The following is a 21355-nucleotide window of genomic DNA, read 5'->3' as shown; positions in this document are numbered from 1 at the left end:
ATTCAGTGCCCAAGCTTCTTTCCCAACCACTTTGCTGTTTCTTTCGTGTAGTGCCCATTCTTGTATGCCCTTTGCCCTGTTGTGTCCTTTTCCCAGACAAATTCAACCTGTGGGCCTAGCTCCTGACAAGCTGCTTTCACGTGTTCATTCAAACACTGACTCTTGCTTTCTTCCTCTTCTGTGTGAAAGTCTGGATTCGCATGTACGAGGTACTGGTTCTGTGGGTACTCATTTCTCCATTGTCTTATCTTCTCTGGCAAATAGTTCGCGCTTCCCTGCGGTTCCATGCCATCCTGAAGGTCGACCATGCCGGCGTGCAGTACCACCAAGTATTGACAGCGTTTGTGTTTCTGCAGGTTTGTCTCTACTCTTGTTAATGTTTCCTTGAGTGTTGATCTTGCCTTTGTGTTGAAAACAACACGACTATCGCAGGTGTTTATGTTTAAGGCCACGGGTTTCAGCTTTATGCGTTCACATCTCCTGCAATGATGGCCTTGCGTTGTTCTTTGCCGCCATCAGCTTCTCCCGTTGGTGTAGCACTCATACTGTCGGTTTGGTCTGCCTGGTGTTGGGACTGCGTTGTCTTCCCTTTTTTCTTCTTGTTCTTGCTCTTTTTCTTTACTTCCTGCCACTCTGTGCCCGGGGGCTCTCCATTCGTCCGTTACTGTGGTCCCCTTCTCCTCGCTCTGGATGTGCCTTTGGGTGGTCTGTGCTCTCTTACTGGCTGAACTCTAACTTCTGCTTCTAAAACTCGATCCCTGTACTACCGCTGTAGATGCTGATGTGCTCACCTCCTTTCGGTCCACCTTTGGCAGTCCTGCGTCCACCAATGTCCGCAGTTGTTTCATCTGTGCCATCATTTTCTCCTGTTTTCTAACCTCACCCTGAAGTCGACTTTCAAGTGCAGCCACTTGCTTCTGGCAGCCCTGTTGTATCACCGTGACCATTGCTTCTAACTTTGCTGCTCGTGCTTCCCATTCTTCTTTGGCCTGTTGAATCTCCCTGACCTTTTCTTCCAACTCTTCTGCTCGAGTTGCCGATTCCGCTTTGGCCTGCTGGAGCTCTGTGACTTTCCTTCCAACCTTTCTCCTAGTAGCGTCCATTCTTCTTTGGCTTGCTTCAGCCACTGCGTGATATCCGATTGTATAATACTCAACTTGACGCACTGAGTGCAGTCATAACTTGCAGCCGCGTTCGCCTCCTCAATATTCTCAAATGGTGTCGCACTCAACTCCACCCATATCTCACACCCGGCGCATTGTACCCACTCATCACTCGAGTCCTGCTCTTTCGGTGTGCCAGCTGTCCGTGTTCCGGCTATCCGAGCTCTCCTGCTGCTCGGTCGCTTCCCCGCCGACGCCTCCCCGCTCGCCGTCACTACCATGCTCTCCAGTTTACCGCACCGTCAATGTTGGTGTCTGCCAGGGGCGGAGCCAGAAATTTTTTCGGGGGGGGGGGGGGGGGGGGGGGAGGTTCAACCATACTTTATGTATGTTCGTGCGTGCGTTTCTATGTGCGCAAGCAAAGCAAAAATTTCGAGGGGGGGAGGGTGTTGAACACCCCCCCTTCCGCCTGGCTACGCCCCTGGTGTCTGCCTAACGCAGTGCGCCAGCAGAAGTCTTTCTTGAACGATCTGCACTGTTAAGACTCACCCGAGGGGGAAACCCGCGACGGGGCTGTCAAAACTAGGCCTGCCGCTCTTGGAGCACTCACGCTGACGCCGCCGGTATTGTACTAATTCACGACACCACCGACGGGTATGTATACGCTCAAAACATAAGCTGCCAAGTCGCACTCGGGCAAAAAACGAAAATGAACTGCGCGAACATTTTCAAACAATTTTTTGAAATACGCGCGGACATAAAACGGGCTGCGACTGTAATATAATAGTGTCGATGTCAGTAGGTGCGCTATGCGAAAATTGACTTTAATCTTATCAGCATTTTCTAAGCTTCACACTTGCTCAGACCCGTCTCCACATACAGGAAATTTGTATGAAAGAGTAAACTCAGCTTCAAAAATGGGTGTCAGTAGCGCCTTTTAATTAATAGATGCGAATCTCAAAGGCATGATCCAAAAGTGGAGGAAGCGATCGCAAAAACTTACACGTCATAGCAGCCAAGTTTGTAAGATTAGTCTTCTCTCTAGAAATTTTTATCGCAGTGTTACGAAAGCAGACGGCACTTAATGCCATATATAACCTTCTGAGTGATGTTACGACTGTGAGCGAACCATAGCTCAATAAAAAATAGCAGTCCCTAAATTGCGTTCATTACAAAAAAGCTGTTGGCAACGAATGGCAAAATGGCAGCGCACATGTGTTCACGTTGTTTCGCTGCTTTCGCATTCCATCGTATTTCAATGAACAGATGACCATATGACAAGCAATGATATTTGCACGCTTTGTGACGCCGAAATTAGTACATTTCACACTGCACTTTAGGATCACAATGTCGTCCGCTGTCGTCGCAGCGGAGAAGCTCGCTTACGTTAATTACGACTCCGAAAGCACCAGGCTACGTTTGTCGTTTAAGTATGCTTCAGGGGACCTCGCAGAACGGCAGTACACTTTAAATCGCGATTCCGCAGAGGAGCTCCGTGTAGTACTCGGTAGGATAGCGCTCAACATTACCAACGTTGAAGAGGGAAAAAAGAAACGGAAAAGAAAGAAAGATGGCTCCTCAAACGACGATGCTTCGAAAATCGATTTGCGACCGGAGTTGTCAGTTTCTTTGGAACACGATGGTCTGCCCGTGTCCGGAGATGTGGCGAACAGCGATGCCTGGAAAGATGGTTCGGTACTGCAGGTGATTAAAGTTTTCCCCCATAATAGTTTTTTTTTTTCCCTCGAAGGTTGATCGTTCGACCCAACCGTGTCGAGCAATCTGTTGAACGTTACAATTGTTTTTCTGGATGCCCGTTGGTTGAATGGCGTTGCTTTTAAGAGAGCAGCTCTGGTTTGACACTGTCCCTTGTTTTATTTGGCAAGTATACGGCGATATCTCGTGCTGTTAAACATGCCAATACACCGAAGCCAGAGTTTCCGAGCGTTCAAAACTGTTCCGTGCCGGTAGCACCATCAGTTAAATATGTGTTACCATGTTCTTTCACCTTTCAGATTGGTGAGCAGCGGTACGTGATCGCAGTAAATGCACCCACTGTGCGAAGTGTTCGCCTCCCTAAGTACTTCATGGTGGGCTTTCCAGCTTATGTGCACATTGAATTGGAGAATTGCAGCTTGTGTGACTGGAAACTGACCTGGTACATGAGCGTTACAAAGGGGCAAAAGCCACCGAGTCATGAAGTGCGGAGAGTAAACAGCATGCTGTTCGTCAACACGCACCAGAGTGCTCCATTCCTAACGCCAGCTGCATCGGACATTGGACGCCATGTGCTTCTGACACTGACACCTTACGCAGGGCAGGGCATGCCAGTTGAAGTGGTTTCGACCTCTACTGTTGAGGCAGGCCCTGGTATATGTCCGTTTGAAGTGAGGCAGTATTTCACGCCTTTCTTCACTGCACCAAGAAGGTATGTTTCCAGACAGCTTAATTTAGTTAAGTTTCTTTGAAATCTGCCTTATTAACTTCCGTTCCGTTTGTTTTTGTACTCAGCTAGTGAAGAAAATTGTTAACATTGACTCGAAGCAAATAAAACGTACGCCATATTTTTTGTTCATAGCTCGTGAGAGGCTGCATGTGACGTGTGCACTTTAAAATGAAGTACCATCATTATGATTCAGTCAAACGTGAACCATGAAACATATTTGTATCACTAAAGTAAGCTTCAAGCTTTATGTCATGTGCAGCAAGTTGGACAAGACCCAAAATAACTTGCAAACGTGCTAGCGGCATTTTATCCTGTCTTGCTTAGAGCTGGAGCTTCATATACTGTGCAGCAGGTACTCCACAGTGCTGCACAGTTTCATCACATTTTCTGTCATTGTTTGTTTGCTTGTATTTAGGGATCCAGCACTGGACAGAAGGCATGACGACAGTTTGAGTATACAGCATCCCAAATTTTAAAATAATTTTGTACGAGCCTTGGCAACATGGAATATCAGTGCCTTATAATAGTGAGAAGCACCAAAGTGCACAATAGTACACACAAATCCATGACGCATATTAGTGCAAGTGTTGTCTGCTATGCTGTTCACTTTTAGGAATGCACTAGCCCTGTCATTTGTAACCCTATTATTCACTAAAAATGCCTAATCAATCCTAATCAATTGCCTTTGTTTTGATTTATTTATTTATTTTTCTTATTAGTTCTATGGCACATATGCAGATCCAGTAGTTTAATATAAGAGACACCCTGACAGGGTATGTGTCCTTTTGAAGTAAAAAGGGTGGTAGGTGGTGCTTGGGTACTGGAATGTACGTTACGTGCTAGTGCTTACTGTCGCCAATCTTGCTGCTTTGCACTATTATTAGGCAGTCCCATGCCATATGGGCAATGCTCACATGTTATTATATAAGATTTGGGAGGCTTTATAATAATTGGGGTGGGGGAATAAGCTGATGCCACAAAAATGATGGGACATTTTGGGCAATGACATGCACCTATAGCAATGTTTGCTGCCCTTGACGAGTCCAGCCAAGCTCTGTCCATATGTGTTCTCCTACAGGAGGACACGCATGCAGGATTTCCTACACAAAGCTGTTCTGCCTGCCGGGCTGTGCGTTACGACGCTGTTGTTGGGACACAAAGATTAAGTGCTTGTTGCACAATGGCAGAAATCTAGCCTCTGCTATTACAAATCCAGGAGTCAGTATACCAAACCATCATGCTGGTTCCTGAAAGCTTAACATGCATTGCTTTGAACTAGGTTGCCTCTAAACAGCACTGCAACTTTTTCCTCTCATTACTGCCACAGGTTCCGATGCATTTCTTACAACCTCCTTGCCGATGTATATGCCGACACCAAGTTCACGAGGTCTGAACTGTTTCCATATTGTGCAGCATATGCCCTTGACTTAAGCTACAGGAAACAGTTGCTTGTGAAAGAGCTACTGGGTAAGCTGCTTTTCTTTCAATGAACACTCAGATTATTGTGTATTATAATAAATATTCTTGCATATTGCTGAAATTGCATTTCATTATTGCCCAAGTAAATTTAAACAATGTGCTAAATTAACCTCTATTCATTTACTGGAATTCAACTGTATCAGGTGTCCTAGTTTCATTCCACTGCTACAGTTGCAAATAAGAAAGAATGTTACTATTATGCCTCTGCAGGCTACAAGGGAGACCTGGTGTGCCTTCAGGAAGTTGATCGTAGAGTTTTTCAACAAGACCTAGAGCCAATACTTGGAGATCACGGCTTTAGTGGCTACTACACAGAAAAATGTAGCCCGATGGCAGAAGGGGTGGCTTGTTTCTACAGATCATCAAAATTCAGGTACTGTAATTAAATATGTGTAATGTTCTCTTTATTTTGCTATATATTACATGCACACAAGTAAAATTCTGTTATGTGCATAATAACACAGCAAATTAGTATAGTGCACCTCTCGCATTTTCTCGCTGATGGTGAAAAAGGGTGCTTATCTTTTGTAAGAAAATTGCTTATTTGTGATGCTCTGTTTATAGTGGTCTTACTGATCTCTTTCTTTTGTTTCAAATGTCTTGAAAAGTGGCTTGGTATTTTCATGCCACTTGATTATCACCATTGTGAAATTTATTGTAAGTTGCAAATAATTTGTTCATTGATAATGTGCGACCTTGAAATGCAAAGCAGGTTGTACGGAACAAAAACTCAGAGGGCACAAGCTCAGAACAATTACACTTAACATGCGGTGTGCAGCTGAACACTCTTAGGTGTTGTCTTGCATAAGGTTTGTTGAATGAGTGAGCGACTGTAAATGCGTCCAACTGTGTATATTAACTTTGACTTTTTTTCGTTTCCACGCCTATTCAAATCTACTAGCAGTCACCAATGACTTCAATGTTCGATTTATAACTGTTTCTCAGGCACATAGTGTTATCCAGTACATAGCCAATGGAAAGGGCTATGTACTGGCTTTTACCCATTTTCACATCTAAGAGTGGTTTGCTGGGCAGGTTGGTACTGCATCATCGTAGAAAGCAGCACAAAAAACGTAAACAAGCAAAGCACACATACATGGTGCAGTCTGTATGTACATCTGCTCCTTTCCTTGTTTCCGTTTCTTGCACTGCTTTCTCCGACGATAAAAAAGCAACGTGAAAATTTTAAAATCAGAGTGGTACCAGCTACAAGTCAGGAGCCAGCATTTCATTGCACTATTCATGATCTAACTGTATTATAGGGTAATAATAGGAATCAAATGTCAGCTATTTGCAGGGGCAGCGCCAGCAGGGGGCACTGGGGTGCAGCTGCCCTCCCTCGAAGATTCTGTCTGCCCCCCCCCCCCCCTGCCCCTCCAAGAGCATAGTCGAATAGACGAAACACACCGCATAAGTTACCAGCCTCCTCGAGGGAACTCACTTGACATTCCCCCTCCCCCTTCCTAGTAAAGAAATCCTGGTGCCGCCCCTGACTATTTAATAGTAGTTGTTGCGGTTTAACGTCCCCAAACCACGATATGATTATGAGGGACGTCGTAGTGGAGAGCTCTGGAAATTTTGACCACCTGGGGTTCTTTAATGTGAACCTAAATCTAAGCACACGGGCCTTAAGCATTTTTGCCTCCATCGAAAACACCACTGCTGCTGCCGGGATTCGATCCCACAACCTTCGGCTCAGCAGTCGAGCACCATAATCACTAGACCACTGTGGTGGGTGCCCCTGGCTATTTGTCAGTAAGTTTGTTTCAGCTGTCAAAGTTTTTTCCCTCTCAAGCATATTCAAAAAGGACTACCGCATGTTCGACACGCAAAACTGTAAATTTTGATGTTTAGAACAGTTACCACTTCCAACAAGTACCAACAAGCCAGTTGTTTAGAATTGTGCTCACAAGCAGTGACTTTCCTTTGATGGTGACCTTCCTTCTTAAAAATCAATACCAGATCTTCAACACCAATTGAGCAAGAGAAGAGGTGAAGCCGTGTTGCCTGAAGCAAAACATTGAATGAAAAATTATGTTTACTGCTGGGCATGTGCACTCGACCTTTGCGTCACAAAGTCAAACGCTAGCTTCAATGCATGAAATGGACTCACAAAAGACTAAAATTCTTGTTTTCTTTATACTGAGAACCGTTGCTTCCCGATTATTATGAGGTTCTGTGAAATGTACATTTCGTGTTTCTTTTGACATTATTATGCAGATGTATTAATTTTATATTATTATTATTTCTTTTTAAGTGCTACACAAAAGTGTCAGCTTTGCAAATTTTTGTTTACTATTAAAAAAAAAAGATCCTTCTCACAGGCTACATGTGTGCAAACACCAGCGAGTTTTTTATAACTCGCAATGCATATGCACAGGCATACGCAGGGTCCTGCATTAGAGGCGGTTCCACACCATAGCTGTAATTATTTGTCTCATTCCGATTCTGAATATATTTCTTGTTTGCTACTCTTAAGGGCAGCTTTTTCTCAAGGCATACCATAATAATGGGATACATCGTACTGGCGTTGTATTTAGTGCGCGCATGTCATGGGAATCTCACGTAAATTTGGTACTAACAAAACTAGCTCGAATAACTGGTAGAGTCGGTAGACTCAGATACGTTCTCTCTCCAAAACTTAAAATATTAGTTTACAATTCTCTTTTCTATTCACATGTTAACTATTGCCAACTTAACTTGTCTGGGGTACAACTACATTTTCTAATCTACAAAAAATTTACGTTATGCAGAAACAGTATCTACGTAATGTTTACAATGCTGAGTATTATGCAACAACCACAGGCTTCTTCCATAAAACCTGTATTATAACAGCCCATAAACTATACTATTATCGGTTGAGTTCTAGATTTAAATATGAAGTGAGAAATAATATACATAATTTAGACACCCTAGCACATTTGTAAACAAATGAGCATTGCTATAAAACAAGACACAGAGAGCGTTGGAATGTTGTCACTCCCCCTTTGAATACTGGCATAGAGCTTCTGTGTTATTCTGTACCATCACCATTAAACCATTTTGAGTTAATTAATTTTGATTTGTTTGGTTGTTCCTCAGCAAAAATTAGATCGATGTTTGTAGAAGAAAATTAATTTCGTTTATCCTGGCATTGTATTTCTTTCTATATTTTTTTTTCCAGGCTGTTGTGGATTACTTTGATTCTGCACTAATCACGTTTTCACTTGCTAAGTGACTGTTTTTCTTTGCTGTTGCATCATCATCGTCGCCATTGCTCGTGTCATTGCCTGAAGACCTTTTATATTCACTAGTAAACTCTGACTTGCTTTCTAAGACATATACGAGGTCGTATGAAATGCTGAACTCGCTCACAGAGTGTTGAACAATGCTGCTTTCGGATAACTACACCAAGAAACAGCTCTTCTTTCTGGAAATTTCTCTGCTTTCTGCATTCCTCATATGTGCCACCCCCTTAAATCACCTTTTCCAGGCTAAACATGAGGCAAACACGCAAAGATACATTTTTTTCAAAGCTCTACTGCCTTTTTGGAGATGAAAATTGAACCCAAAGCCAATTGCTGACCGTAACCTGTTTTTGATGCTGAGAGTAAATGAGCACAGCTTTTTATTGGCGATATTTGTACAGCCTCCAATGACAAGTACAACTTAGCCACAGGGGTTGAAGGGTTGGTCCTTTCCTGAAATTTACTGTTTTCTGGAGACTTTTTGTGAGCTGCTTTAATGTTTGTAGTCCAAGCCCACAGTAAAAACTAAAAAGTGTGTCCTGAAGTTATTTTGTGCTATAAATAACTGATATAATTGTTACTATGCTTCATTATCAGTAGCCCTACGTTGATCAGACTCCCATTTCCTCTTGCTCTACAGGGCACTTCATGAGCGCAGTATTGTATTGGCAACGGAAATGACACAGGAGCCAGTGCTGTCAGACATTTTGGCCAGCATCAACAAAAACGAGCAACTGAGGGATCGAATCTTAAATCTTCCAACAGCACTCCAGGTAATATTAAGCACCTTAATTGTTCATATTATTCACAAGCTTTTCTGTTTAATTGTGTCTTGCTAACACACCTGGAAGTAATTATCAGAACAGCCTCATGGCAAGGCTTTTACAGCATTATGTGGTCAGCTGAATTCCCATTTGTGAAATTATTACATATAGTCTTGCACCATATCTCTTGCACCTCTGGTGCCTTAATATATGTTTTAATTACAAAACCTACTTGTGCTTATCCAAAGTCATCTTCAGCAGTTTCTAGGATCCAAGTGAAATTTTATTATGCTCATTTGGGCATAGTACATAACATAAAGATGTTAACACTCTGTGTGATTAGCATGCTGCAAACTGCAAAAAGAAACTAAGCAGTTGTACTTTGGCAGAGCGAAAGAAGTTCTTTGTTCTACTAGCTGGCACGTATGCTAAGTGAATCCATTTAGACACTCTTTTCTGCCATGCAATATTTTAAGTGTTAAAAGCTCCTTGCTCACCACTGAAACTTGTCATATAACCAATTAAAAGAGGAGGTAGCATGATGGTGTCATGTTTGAAGGTTGCATAAGGCATGAAATGAAGTAGCTGAAATTCAAATATTTAAATATTATCTAAAAATAAATGGATATCTCCATTTTGCCAATTTGTTGATGTGTGCTTTCATACAAAAGGTTTAGTAAGGTGTTCTTTGATTTGTATGCTGGGCATGACTGGGTTCACAGAGCTTGGTAAGTGTTTGCAAGCTCTCTGTCTTTCACCACTGCATTAACCCTTTCGCTGTCACTGACGTACCGGTACGTTCTCCATTGTGCATTGAAAAATTCACGTCAAAGCGCAAAGCTGGCGTGTTTCTGCTAATCACGCCATCTGTCGAATCTTTCTAGAAGCTCGTATTTTCACCCCGTGCTGTGTTGGTTCGTATATTAAAGAGTACGGAGTGACCACACCCACCCTTCTCTGCTGGCGGGTATGGTCGCTCCGCGTGCGCTACTCTCTTGGGCCAGGCGGCACGCGTGTAATTACGGGTACAAGGGTGCAACTATGGGTACAAGGGTTGTTCTGCCATCTACCGCAGGTTTCAGATACTGATGTTGACACGGTGGGGCCATTATCCCGGAAGCATGCACAGCAATCTAAAAATATGTGGAAGAAAGATTTCTCACCCACGCTGTTTCCTTTTGACGCATCACGTTCCGAACCGTCTGCGAGCGTAACTCTTCAACCGCATGCGCAAGAAGTTGATTATGTCAAGCTTCCCTGATATTCCCGAAATTACGCCAACACTGTGGGTGCATCATGGCCAGACACACCCAACAGTGAAAGGGGTAAACAACAATAAAGCCACCAAGTATAGATTGCAAGCTTTTACGAACCATACAAAACATAATACTTTGATAAGCTGCCTTTTGTCTAATAGTATAAGTATGGTACGGTACGATGAACTTTATTGAGGTCCTGGGAAATGCAGTTATGGCAGTGCCCATGCTTTTTTCATTGGCAGAAGAGATGTAGAAAAAGCGTGTAATGCAACAGTGTTCAAGCATATAAAAACCTTGTTGCTGGGCTAGTTGGTTAATGAATATAATATCTAGGATTTAACGTCCCAAAACTATGATATGATTATGGGGGACGCCATAGTAGAGGGCCCCAGAAATTTGATCACCTGGGGTTCTTTAACGTGTACCTAAATCTAAGTACACGGGCCTCAAAACATTTTTGCCTTCATCGAAAATGCAGCCACCGTGGCCAGGATTCGATCCCGCGACCTTCGGGTCAGCAGTCGAGCGCCATAACTACTAGACCACCGTGGGGGGGCTTGCTTAATGAATAAGAAGGATATAATTTTTCAAACTGAGACATTCAAGTAGTGTGACTGGTTTTTGGGTTCCACTCGTTGAAGACAGGGACACAGTGAGGCACATAGAAAATCGCAAACGGGAGCGTTCTAGCAACTGATCTTTATTGAAATTCCTGTGTTCATTTATACATGCCATCGTACACCATGTGGCTCTTGCTATTTCATCCTTGAGTTCAAGAAAAAAATTTCTTTCCATGACAATGCACCAGAAGGTGTGCCGACACATGTGGCCCCTTCGCTGATTATAGCTTTTGCCTCTATAATCTCTCACCTTCTTTTATCTTTATTGTGGCTGGTTATGCAGCAATTCCAAACAAGGGTGAGCAACCACAGTCATTACAATGAGTCTAGAGACTCCCATCTCTGTACCGTGCTATGTTTTATTTGTGTTCTCTTAGGTGGCCATTAATAGATCTGCCTGGTTGGCCAGTGTACTTTGCACTACATGTCAGTGGTATGCTGCAAGTCACCCTTTCTGCACAGGCCACAAAAGGTTTTGATGCTTCTGACATCCTCTCGACTTTTCACATAAAGGTTCAGTTAACTTTCACGAGTTCTGTAACTTTTCTGGTGCCAAGGAAATCACCTTGATGCCAACTTGGCCTGCACTTTTTTTCAGTCTCTATGAGATTTTGTGAATGTGCGCGATGACCACCAGATTCTTCTTTTTGCTGGACACGTTCTCCGGCATGCTATCCAGACTTTGTACTTTCTTTTGCACGCCGCCTGCTACTAAGACAAGCGACTGGGTTGGGTATCCTGCCAAAGTTAGATGTGCCTCTTGCAGGCTGGTCTCTGCCACATGACCACAAGACTTTTGAACTGTGTTTGTCTAACAGAGCCTTACAATGCCTTGCTTCACCAACTTGAGTGTGAGGAACTGAATGACAGGAGACGTTTGTTAGCTTGAGGATGATATGCCCAACAAGAGCAACCCAATAACCAGCATGCAGTGCCAACTAGCCCAAGAAACAACACTCTTAATGTAAAGATCAAACACCACAAAAGCAAGGAGCCATGTCCTTGTCCTTTCATATTCTTTGTGTGAATGGCTTGGCTTGTGATGCTCTCACTTTCCTGCACTTGGAGTCGTTAGCCTGCCAGTTGCATTGCCAGCGTGTGTAGCTTTCGGTAATTGAAAAATTGCTGATCTATCAGAGTAGCTCATGAAAAGCTGCCTTCATAGTGGCCAGGTGCTTTGTGAACATACGAATTGACGGTCATCCTGAATCGTACCTGCATACCCATACTTTCTCCTAAGGTGCTTTGTGTTCACACTCTTGCTTTAAAGTGATTCTTTAGAGTAGCGAGCATATTGATGGGCTCTTGACTTGTAAATTGTTTCTTACTTACACAGTCATAGCTTGGAAGTATGGCATGTAGTTGGGCCTGTGCTATCAACGCTGCATTTCTCCTTGCATCTGTTTCTTTAATCTTCTACCACGTAGCTTGGTTGACATGTGAGGGTGTGCAAATAAATGTAGCAAGCCCCATTTCCTTCTTTCAATTTTTAGAAAAAGAAAGATATGTTGTAGAGGCAACTTCATACTTTATAGAGCCCTTGTGGTAATTGTTCTGCTCTCTGATGCAAACAGTTAGGAACAGTTTGGCACGCTGCCTGGATATTTACTAACATGGTGCACAACAACAGCAGCCCAATATTGAATTTCCAATGTCATTTGTTATAGAAGTGGCAAGACAGCATTTATTGGCAAACTCATATACTACTGGTATAATAAAAAAAAAAGATCACTTGCAATATTCACAATTGCAGTTTTCACCTTGCATGCAGATTTTACTCTTGGAGCCTCTAGAAATGCCTGGAAGACTGCTTTTGGTGGCCAACACGCACCTTTACTACCACCCAGATTCTGACCACATCAGGCTGCTCCAGGCTTACTGCTGTATACGACTAGTTGAATGGTTGCAAGGGAAATATACAGAAGAGGTGAGCATCATCTGCAGCAGCCTTTCTTCTAGTACACATTGTCACGGGAGTACAAACTTTTTTGTCTGTTAATTTCACTTTGAACATTGCAGTACGGCGTTGTGCCTGCTGTCATCTTTGCTGGAGACTTCAACAGTTGTCCTGCGTATGGAGTGTATCAGCTTATGACTTCTGGATATGTACCACCGGATAGCAGAGACTGGTGTAGCAGTGAGTGCACAGTTATTGCGTTTTCAAAAACTATTCCAAAGTTCATGTTGAAGTTTCAACTTAACAGCTGATATGCATAAATACCAAATAGGATATGCTATAAGAACTTCGTAGTTACTAGGGATGGGCGAATATTCGGCCATTTCGAATATTTGAACGAATATTAAAGTATTCGAATTCGCTTCGATACGAACTTATATTATTCGAAATTTGGAAGTATTCGAAATGAACGAATACAGTAAAACCTCGGTGATACGATCACGGCTCGTACGAATTTCGGGGTGATACGAATTTTTCTGTGGTCCCGGCCAAGGCCCATTAGCCTGCAATGTATTGGAGTACGGTTGTTGCGAACCGATTTGCACCCAGCGATGTTTGATACGAACGTACGCTAGCGCACAGGTACGAACAGGCGCTGTCGCGGAAGACCCGGCAATCACGCGCGGGCATGCGCGCTGCGCGACCATCAGCGGTGCGTCGTTGCCTACGAGATAGTGTCCGCGAATCTTGGAGGCCTTTAGGCGACTTCGCGTTTAGATTACAGGTGACGACGTCGCGCTTTTTTTTTTTCCAACGCGTTGACGCGTGCTCCTGTGCTCGATGCAGCAGCGTCTTTGTACTGTGTTAACACGTGCCTGCCACGTCGATGCAAGCCATGTACCCGCAATCAGACGTTCTATGAAACAAGACTGAAACTTCGGCTGCGGGTCCGTCCTGAAGTCCCATTAAAGGTGGATGAAGACCCCAAGAGACGAAGCGGACGGTCTTGGCAAAAGAGCTTGGCCTCTATATATCGTGTGCAAAGCGCTTCTTAAGTCACTTTCGCCGCAGTATCCTGGTGTCATGCAGAAAAGTGTAGTAAGATTGGGAAGGAGCTACTAGCGGTCACGGAGCACAACACATCTGGTTCACTAATTACACACGCGCGCATGCACCGTATATTTACGAGTACAAGTATGATCGCTGTCGTCTAAAAACTTTACTGGCAATCATTCAGAGCTGTTCATGACGTCGCTGCGGCCCTGAGAAACACTAAATCAAAATGTATGGCAACTTTCTTTTATCGCATACTAATTTCCCATGTTTTCTGGTGATAAGAATTTCGGATGATACGAATATTTTTGGTAACCCCCCCAAGATTCGTATCACCGAGGTTTTACTGTATATGCATGTTTGACCACACATAACCCCCTGTAAAGGTGGTTTCACTGCAGCGTCGGGTTGCTGTACCGTGAAACCACCCTGCCAGGGGAAATCTGCACTGCCTCGAAGCCACACTTGAAGGTTAAGTGTACATATATTTTAAAATTTAACAGCCAGTTATATGGGCTTATATGCGCTAAGTATAGTCATTTTTAACTTTTAACGTATTGCACCACTTATAACTCGCACCCTACTGCTATTCAAATTTTGATACCCCCCACTGAAGGTTTCTTCCACTTCATTTCAAACCAAAAAATGTGACATTCACTCATACCTAGTTCCAATTCTTAAAAATATTGTGCAAGGGTCATGAAGGCTATGCTCAATTTTTCCTAATAATATGTGGTGAGCACTATTCGAACTATTCGATTCGGAATTATTTGACCAAATCACTATTCGCTTCGAACCTCAAATTTACTATTCGCCCATCCCTAGTAGTTACCACATGAACATATGGAGACAAACACTGAGTCTGTGTGTTATGCTTTGTGCATCAGCTAGCTGGAAATGACTTCGTCAGAACTGCAAACAAGGGAAGTGCACAGGAAAGATGGAAGCTTGAAGCGATGAAAAGTTGCTGAACAAGGAATATCGCTGGAGCCCTAACGAACATGAGAATGTCTTCATGAAGGTGAAGACAAGCCCCCTAATCTAAACATTGGCTTTAGCAACATTTTCATTCTGTGATAATCGATAAATCTGTCTAATAATGTCAGGTATGCAAACGATAGAAGTTCAGGGGAAGAGGTAGGCTTGAATTGATGGGAAGTCGTTGAACAAGGAACGTCGTGGAGCGAATGTTTCGACAAAGGGACTTATCTTCATCAGTTCAGCAACTGTTTGATGATTTCTCATCAATGTTAGGGATAGGGACATAAGAGGTACATAAGCCAAACATGAAGGTGTCAGCTTGCCAATGATGGCTTGCTGAGGCTAAACCACGGTAAACATGAATCAGCACAGATATGCTTCATACAGTTCGCTGCCAGATGCTTGTTTGCTCTAATTTGGAATCTGTCAGTTTCAACATCGACATGTTGCATTATTCTCTGTTGTTCACATACTCATGGCATAATCACATGCTAATTGTTTGTGCTTTAGCAGCTCAGTCTACTTACAGCATAAGTGCTGATTATGCTGTTTTGCTGTGCTCATGTAATGCATGGCAGTAGGTGCAATGACTCCACTCTAAGTTCTTTTTTTTTTCCACTGATCCTTTTGTTTCTTTCCTTTGCTTTGCTGTCCATTTCATGAGTGCATATTTGAACCGAGCAAGCCAGAGTTCTAAAAACAATACAGAGGTACTTCCTTGTCTTGCACTCTTCACTCTTGCCTATCTGTTCCTTACATATGGCGTCCTCTTCAGTGAGTGGTTCAACTTTACGACTCAGTGATAGCCCATGTCTTTTTCACACCAAGAAGCAAATCTGTTGAGACATTGCCTTCCATTTGAAATCACACTTCTCTAGAGCAGGGGCACACAACATACAATCGTGGGCCACATGTAGCCCGCAGGTATATGTTGGTTGTATGTGGCTGCATCTTTAGTGGCCTATCTGAATTCAGACTTCAATGGTGTGCTGGTATGGAAATCGGGGTGTGGTCTTATATGGTGAGAAAAAGGAGAATGCAGACAAATGCGTGCACCAGAAAAGAAAAAAAAAGTCTCAGTGTGAGATCTTTTATTTTATTTAATTTTTTTTAAAACTGAGCATTTACTTGCCAACCTATCCAGTGCCGTGACCATTGGTTCAGCACCAGCATATTATTGAATCGAATGTGCCTTTACTGGCAGCAAGTTTGATCAAATGTCAACTGCTTTTAAAGTAAATGTCAATCAAGGTTGCTTTGATCCATCTCAAGGCATTGTATTATAGACTGTTCAAATAACACATTCTTCTTCAATTCAAACTGCTGATAAAATGGGCAAGGATTGCCACGTCTAGGGATGGGCGAATATTCGGGTGTTTCGAATATTCGAACGAATATTACAGTATTCGAATTCGCTTCGATACGAATTTATATTATTCGAAATTTCGAAGTATTCGAAATGAACGAATATGTATGTTTGATCGCACATAAACCCCTGTAAAGGTGGTTTCACTGCAGCGTCAGGTTGATGTACCGTAAAACCACCTTTACAGGAGAAATCTGCACTGCCGCGAAGCCACACTTCAAGGTTAAGTGCACATTTTTTTTTTAAGTTTAAATCGTGTTATATGGGCTTATATGCGCTAAGTATAGTCATTTTTAAATTGTAACATATTGTACCACTTCTAACCTGCACCCTACTGCTATTCAAATCTTGATACTATTCAAGGTTGCTTCCACTTCATTTCAAACCAAAAAAGTGACATTCGCTCATACCTAGTTCCAATTCTTAAAAATATTGTGCAAGGGTCATGACAAAAACGCTCATTTTTCATAATAATATGCACTGTATGCTATTTGAACTATTTGATTCGAAATTATTCGACCAAATCACTATTCGCTTCGGATTCGCTTCGAACCTCAAATTTGCTATTCGCCCATCCCTAGCCACGTCAAATTAAAATGTCAGTATTTGAATGCAAGTATTTACCATTCTGCATCCATTCTAATGAAGAAAGGTGCAATTCAATAAAAAGTGGATTGACAGTTAACTTTTTTCCTTGACTCATTTCTAGCATCAGGTAAGTTTTCACTGTGAAGATGAATTCTCATGCAAATGCAGTAGAAGGTACAACACTGAATAATCAGAACATTGACAACCTCTTGACAAAGTTCGAGCAGCATCTATGTCATATATAGATGACAAACACCACAATGGGGAAGGAAAGACTCCAGAGTCATCGACCCCGTCTTTGCTGGAGCAAAAAGCCTAAAACTGAACAACAGCCCGTTGTTTATTTTATGAAAACCTTGATGAACGCAAAGGCAAAAACACATATGCAATGATGCCATGAAGCTTACATGTCTCTCTGGAAGCACCTGTGCACCCGTTGGAACAGTTTTCTTTGATCATTCGCATGATCTATTTGTTAAAACAGGGTGGTCGGCAGAAAGTAGCCCATCATAAATACCGAATTTTGAATGTTAGTTGCGATTTTAATGCTACAGTTATTGTCCACTTATGCTAACCTTTTTCGCTGGAGTTGTAGATTGCATAATCCATGTATGATTTTAAAGTGACTGCTCTGATCATCTGGCAAGCTCAAAAAGAATGTTCCTATGCATGCAGATGTTGAAGAGGCTGTGGTGGGCCTGGAGGCAAGGCAGCAGATTCCCTTGGCAAGTGCATGTGGCATTCCTTCCTACACCAACTACACCAAAGGCTTCCAGGGATGCTTGGACTACATCTTCTACGACTACATGCAGTTAGTTCGGGAGCATGTAGTACCTATGCCAACTCATCAGCAGGTGACCCAAGAGGAAGCACTGCCCAGCGCACACTTCCCATCTGACCATGTGGCACAGGTTGCCACACTCAGATGGCTTTGAACTCAATACTGCGATATTCTCTTGATTCCAATGTTGACCCTGCATTTTGAGGGTATGGTCATAACTCAAGACCTCTTTAAAACTTTGCAAGATTTTGCAACAGTCCTCCAAGTACTGGTTAATCACAGAAGCTGATACTTGCAGGTTTCAGATTAAAGTCATGGGATGCTATGGCTGCTGCATGGCTAAAGTTGAGGCACATATGGGGCCAGCAACAAATTAGTCAGCTGTAAAAATGTGGGTTTCAAATGATAACAGGGACAATGAAGACAAATATTAAGGCAAGCTAAAGTGATGAAACTTCAAATTATCACTTTTAGTGGAAGCAGTGATTTTACGTGGGAAAAAAGATCTGCAGTTTCAGCTCCTAGCTTGACCCAAAGGTGTAATGAGAGTGATCACAAGGTGTAGTGTTGCACTCCTCAGATGATCTGTAAACCCATGGAGGGGCGACGTGTTGGCATGATGGACCACGTGAGACAACTGTTGCTGTGCAGTAGAAGTGGTACCTGGCTCATACCAGGCATTTTGCAACACAGGAATGCAGACAGCAGCACTACCTGTCTTGCCTTGATAATGCATGAGAAGACACTGATGGCGAGTGCACAATAAAAGGATAAGACGGCGTGACGTTTACTGTCTGTTTCACTCGGACCAATGTGTGCACTGCAATTCACACAGCTGATTACCGGGAATGCTAATATGTAAGTGCACAGTGATCATGATAGCTATGGAAGGTAGAGTGCTTCAATAGCTCCTCTGCAGAGCCGATTGATGCATCCACACTACTTGGATTTGTGATTTTTGCAGTCAAATAAACTGTGCGTTTTTGGAGACCTCTCATCCTTCACATGGAACTGCATATGCATCATCAATACCACTACAACATGCCAGTGGAACCAACAGCATGAACACCCCTCAAGTATCTGTACAACTGTTATTACAATATCAAATGGAAGGAATGTATAACAGGTCTGGTGCTGTCACTGTGAAAACACTGTGACACTTCTCATGGCGTACAATGTCCCATTGCTAAGTTGTAGCTGGCCAGTGACAGCAAAAAAAAAATACAACAGTAAACTGCTTTGCAGCAGAAATTCGACAGCTCCCACGTGCCGTGGGAATCGATGTTATGTGAAGCATGCGGCGGGAGGGGGGCCGTTTGCATGTGTGGAAAGGGTTTTTGAGAGTTCTTGGGTAGATGGTGGCGAACGGAATGTCTTTGTTATTGTAATTGATGTGCGCAACGCAGATCTCGCCGATTCCGCTGCTTGTCTGTGTGTGTTCTATGTTTGGCAGCCGGCAAAGTGGGAAGTGGCCTACGTTGAAGTTGCACATTGCCGTGTTATTATATGTGCCCACACCTCTGCACCTGCAATGAAGCCGCTTGCTGTGGACGACACAGTGGGCTCATCGCTCCAGGTTTCAGAAAGTGCTAACACGCCAGTTTCTGTGAGTGGAGAGTCTTTTTCCAGGTCGTGCACATGCGCGTGCACAGATTGTACGTTGAGAGCGGCAAGCGTGAGGTGATTGTTGTGGTTGTGGCATCGAATGAAGGTGGTAGCCCGGTCCAAGACAATGTCTAGAGGCCTGTTGAGGTTTTGGTGCTGCAGTTATTGTCCACTTATGCTAACTTTTTCCACTGGAGTTGTAGATTGCATATTCCACTCATCTACCATGCAATATATTCCGATTCCATCTATGCCACCTGTATGCGCAACTAACATTAATGTGCTTTGAGGTCTGTAGAAGACAGCAACAAGACTGGGAGCTGGAGTCACAAAACTCATACACAACTTTTTCATTTTTTGGATACAGGCTATAATTACGTTACCTTACATTCTCTATGCCTATAGTCGAATACAACTTTAGAAGGCAGCGGCATTTCCTTCTCAAAGGCGGATGAACACAAGCCTGCTCCAATGGGCGCGCACTCGGGACTGGCGTCATGAGTCGGACGGCCGGTGGTACCGCCTTCGGAGAAGATCGGCGCGTGCATGAGCGGGACTATTTCTTTAGTCGCGGAGGCGATCAGCTGCCGCGCTTCGGTCGTCTGGGCGGGGCCTCTCCTGCCTTCTAAAGTTGCATCCGACTACAGTGTCTCTGAACATGTCAACTCCTTCTAAAATGGCATGCAAATATAAAGATTAATAAAGAAATTATACTACTACAACTAATAATAACATATTCAATCAATCAATTCCACACAATACAATAACTACATAATTATGAAGTACATGTGCTTCAAAGGGAGCCTACTTTGATGGGAAACTTTCAAAACAAAAGTTGTCATCAACACAAATGTAGTATGAAGCTGCAGAGGGGTACGTCCTATACCTTGCATACTTATGCAAGACTGAGATTAGCCTTGTTTGAAAACCATGCAGGAAACATTTTGGAAAGGATTAAAATGTGGCTTTCATGCAATGCATAATACATTCTATGATGCTGAGCTGCAGCGTTTTGAAGCTATACCAGAATATGTTCTCTGTATTAACAATGCCTTCATTTTCTCACTAGGGCAGAATTATACAAAAAGCGAGAGGAATGTTACTTGTACAATGGTTGAAATTTACCACATTTTAGTGAGCCACATTTTTTTCCTGGAGCCTCTGTTTGTTGGATGTTGTGCTGTGCATTATCCACCCGTGTGAAATGACTACTACAGCTTATTCGAGACAACTGAAGTACAAAATTCAAGATCTTTAATTGTCCATTGTTAGTACAACCACAACCATGAACACAAGGTTTTTGATTACAGGCAGTTGCCGCACGTACAATGCACTCAGATGTGGTTTAGTTAGCTCCATTTTCCATTTATGAAATGTTCCTGCAACACGTTTGTGAAGAAACAAACTTTGCACAAGTGATTGCTAGAACACGCTAGAAGCTTTTATCACACATGCATTCACCACAGGGCTATCATATGGCAAAGAAAGTGCCTTCACCTTGCCTTTGGGGCACTCGCCTTACTCAAGATAGAATAGATAGTTTCTAGCATATGCATTCAAACGAGTCTTCATCTGCATTGCACGCATTTGCTTTGCCTGTGCATATTTCATGTAATGCTTTAGTTTTATTCTCTACAGCATGCTAGGCACATATCCTGGCTAACATCTCGAACTTACGCTAGTCCCTTTACTTTGTGGTAACTTCGTTAGCACGCAAAGTTGGGCTACTTGGCTAAACAAAAGACACTGATTTTGAAAGGTCCTTGCTAAATTGTGCCATGAAAGCTACTCTGACATGTTTGCAGTAAAGTACACCACCGCTGCTTATTTTTATTTCGCTTTTTTTCTTTGCAGTACAACACAGAGTACTGCTGTGCTCATGGATTCAGGTTTTTGCTATTCAACATTTTTGACGGCCTAAAGTAGACAAAGTATGCGTGCGAATGAAAGCTGGAATGTCTAGTTATTGTTTTGCAAAGGTGATAGCTGTCACTAATTCTTCTGCCATGTTGTGCCAACTAGCACTGAAGTCTGCGCTTTTGCTGCCGATCTAAGCAAGTAAATAGAAGTAGACAGCACAAGTGAAAAAAAAAAGTTAGTTTATTACAATTCAAATAGCAATTCTATTATCAAACCTTACCAAAAACTATTTTAATATCGTGAAGGTATAGTGGCTTCTTGTTTTG

At 42.9% G+C, this 21355-nt stretch overlaps 1 protein-coding gene across 2 annotated transcripts; it reads left to right on the top strand.

Annotated features, from left to right (window-relative positions):
* Positions 1-2314: 2314 nt before the first annotated feature.
* LOC119378937 (2',5'-phosphodiesterase 12) lies at positions 2315-17748 on the top strand. 2 transcript variants are annotated; one of them, XM_037648033.2, is made up of 8 exons: positions 2316-2807; positions 3119-3531; positions 4877-5016; positions 5239-5401; positions 8896-9028; positions 12670-12825; positions 12918-13035; positions 17459-17748. In XM_037648033.2, exons 1-8 carry the CDS (start codon positions 2388-2390, stop codon positions 17716-17718), a joined length of 1803 nt encoding a protein of 600 aa, XP_037503961.1. In that variant the 5' UTR covers positions 2316-2387; the 3' UTR covers positions 17719-17748. The 2 variants fall into 2 exon arrangements, with proteins under 2 accessions (XP_049267737.1, XP_037503961.1); XM_049411780.1 differs by lacking the exon at positions 12918-13035 and having other exon boundaries at positions 2315-2807.
* Positions 17749-21355: the final 3607 nt, after the last annotated feature.

Source organism: Rhipicephalus sanguineus, chromosome 1, assembly GCF_013339695.2.
Source record: "Rhipicephalus sanguineus isolate Rsan-2018 chromosome 1, BIME_Rsan_1.4, whole genome shotgun sequence".
NCBI classification, from domain to species: Eukaryota; Metazoa; Arthropoda; class Arachnida; order Ixodida; family Ixodidae; genus Rhipicephalus; species Rhipicephalus sanguineus.
The sequence above is the reverse complement of the archived record's forward strand: the minus strand, read 5'-3'. Positions and strand labels throughout refer to the sequence as shown.

Coding starts and splice junctions, on each gene's coding strand:
- LOC119378937 (XM_037648033.2), top strand. CDS start 2,388: ATGATATTTGCACGCTTTGTGACGCCGAAATTAGTACATTTCACACTG. Junction 5,017..5,238: donor GCTTGTGAAAGAGCTACTGG/GTAAGCTGCTTT, acceptor ATGCCTCTGCAG/GCTACAAGGGAGACCTGGTG. Junction 5,402..8,895: donor TACAGATCATCAAAATTCAG/GTACTGTAATTA, acceptor CTTGCTCTACAG/GGCACTTCATGAGCGCAGTA.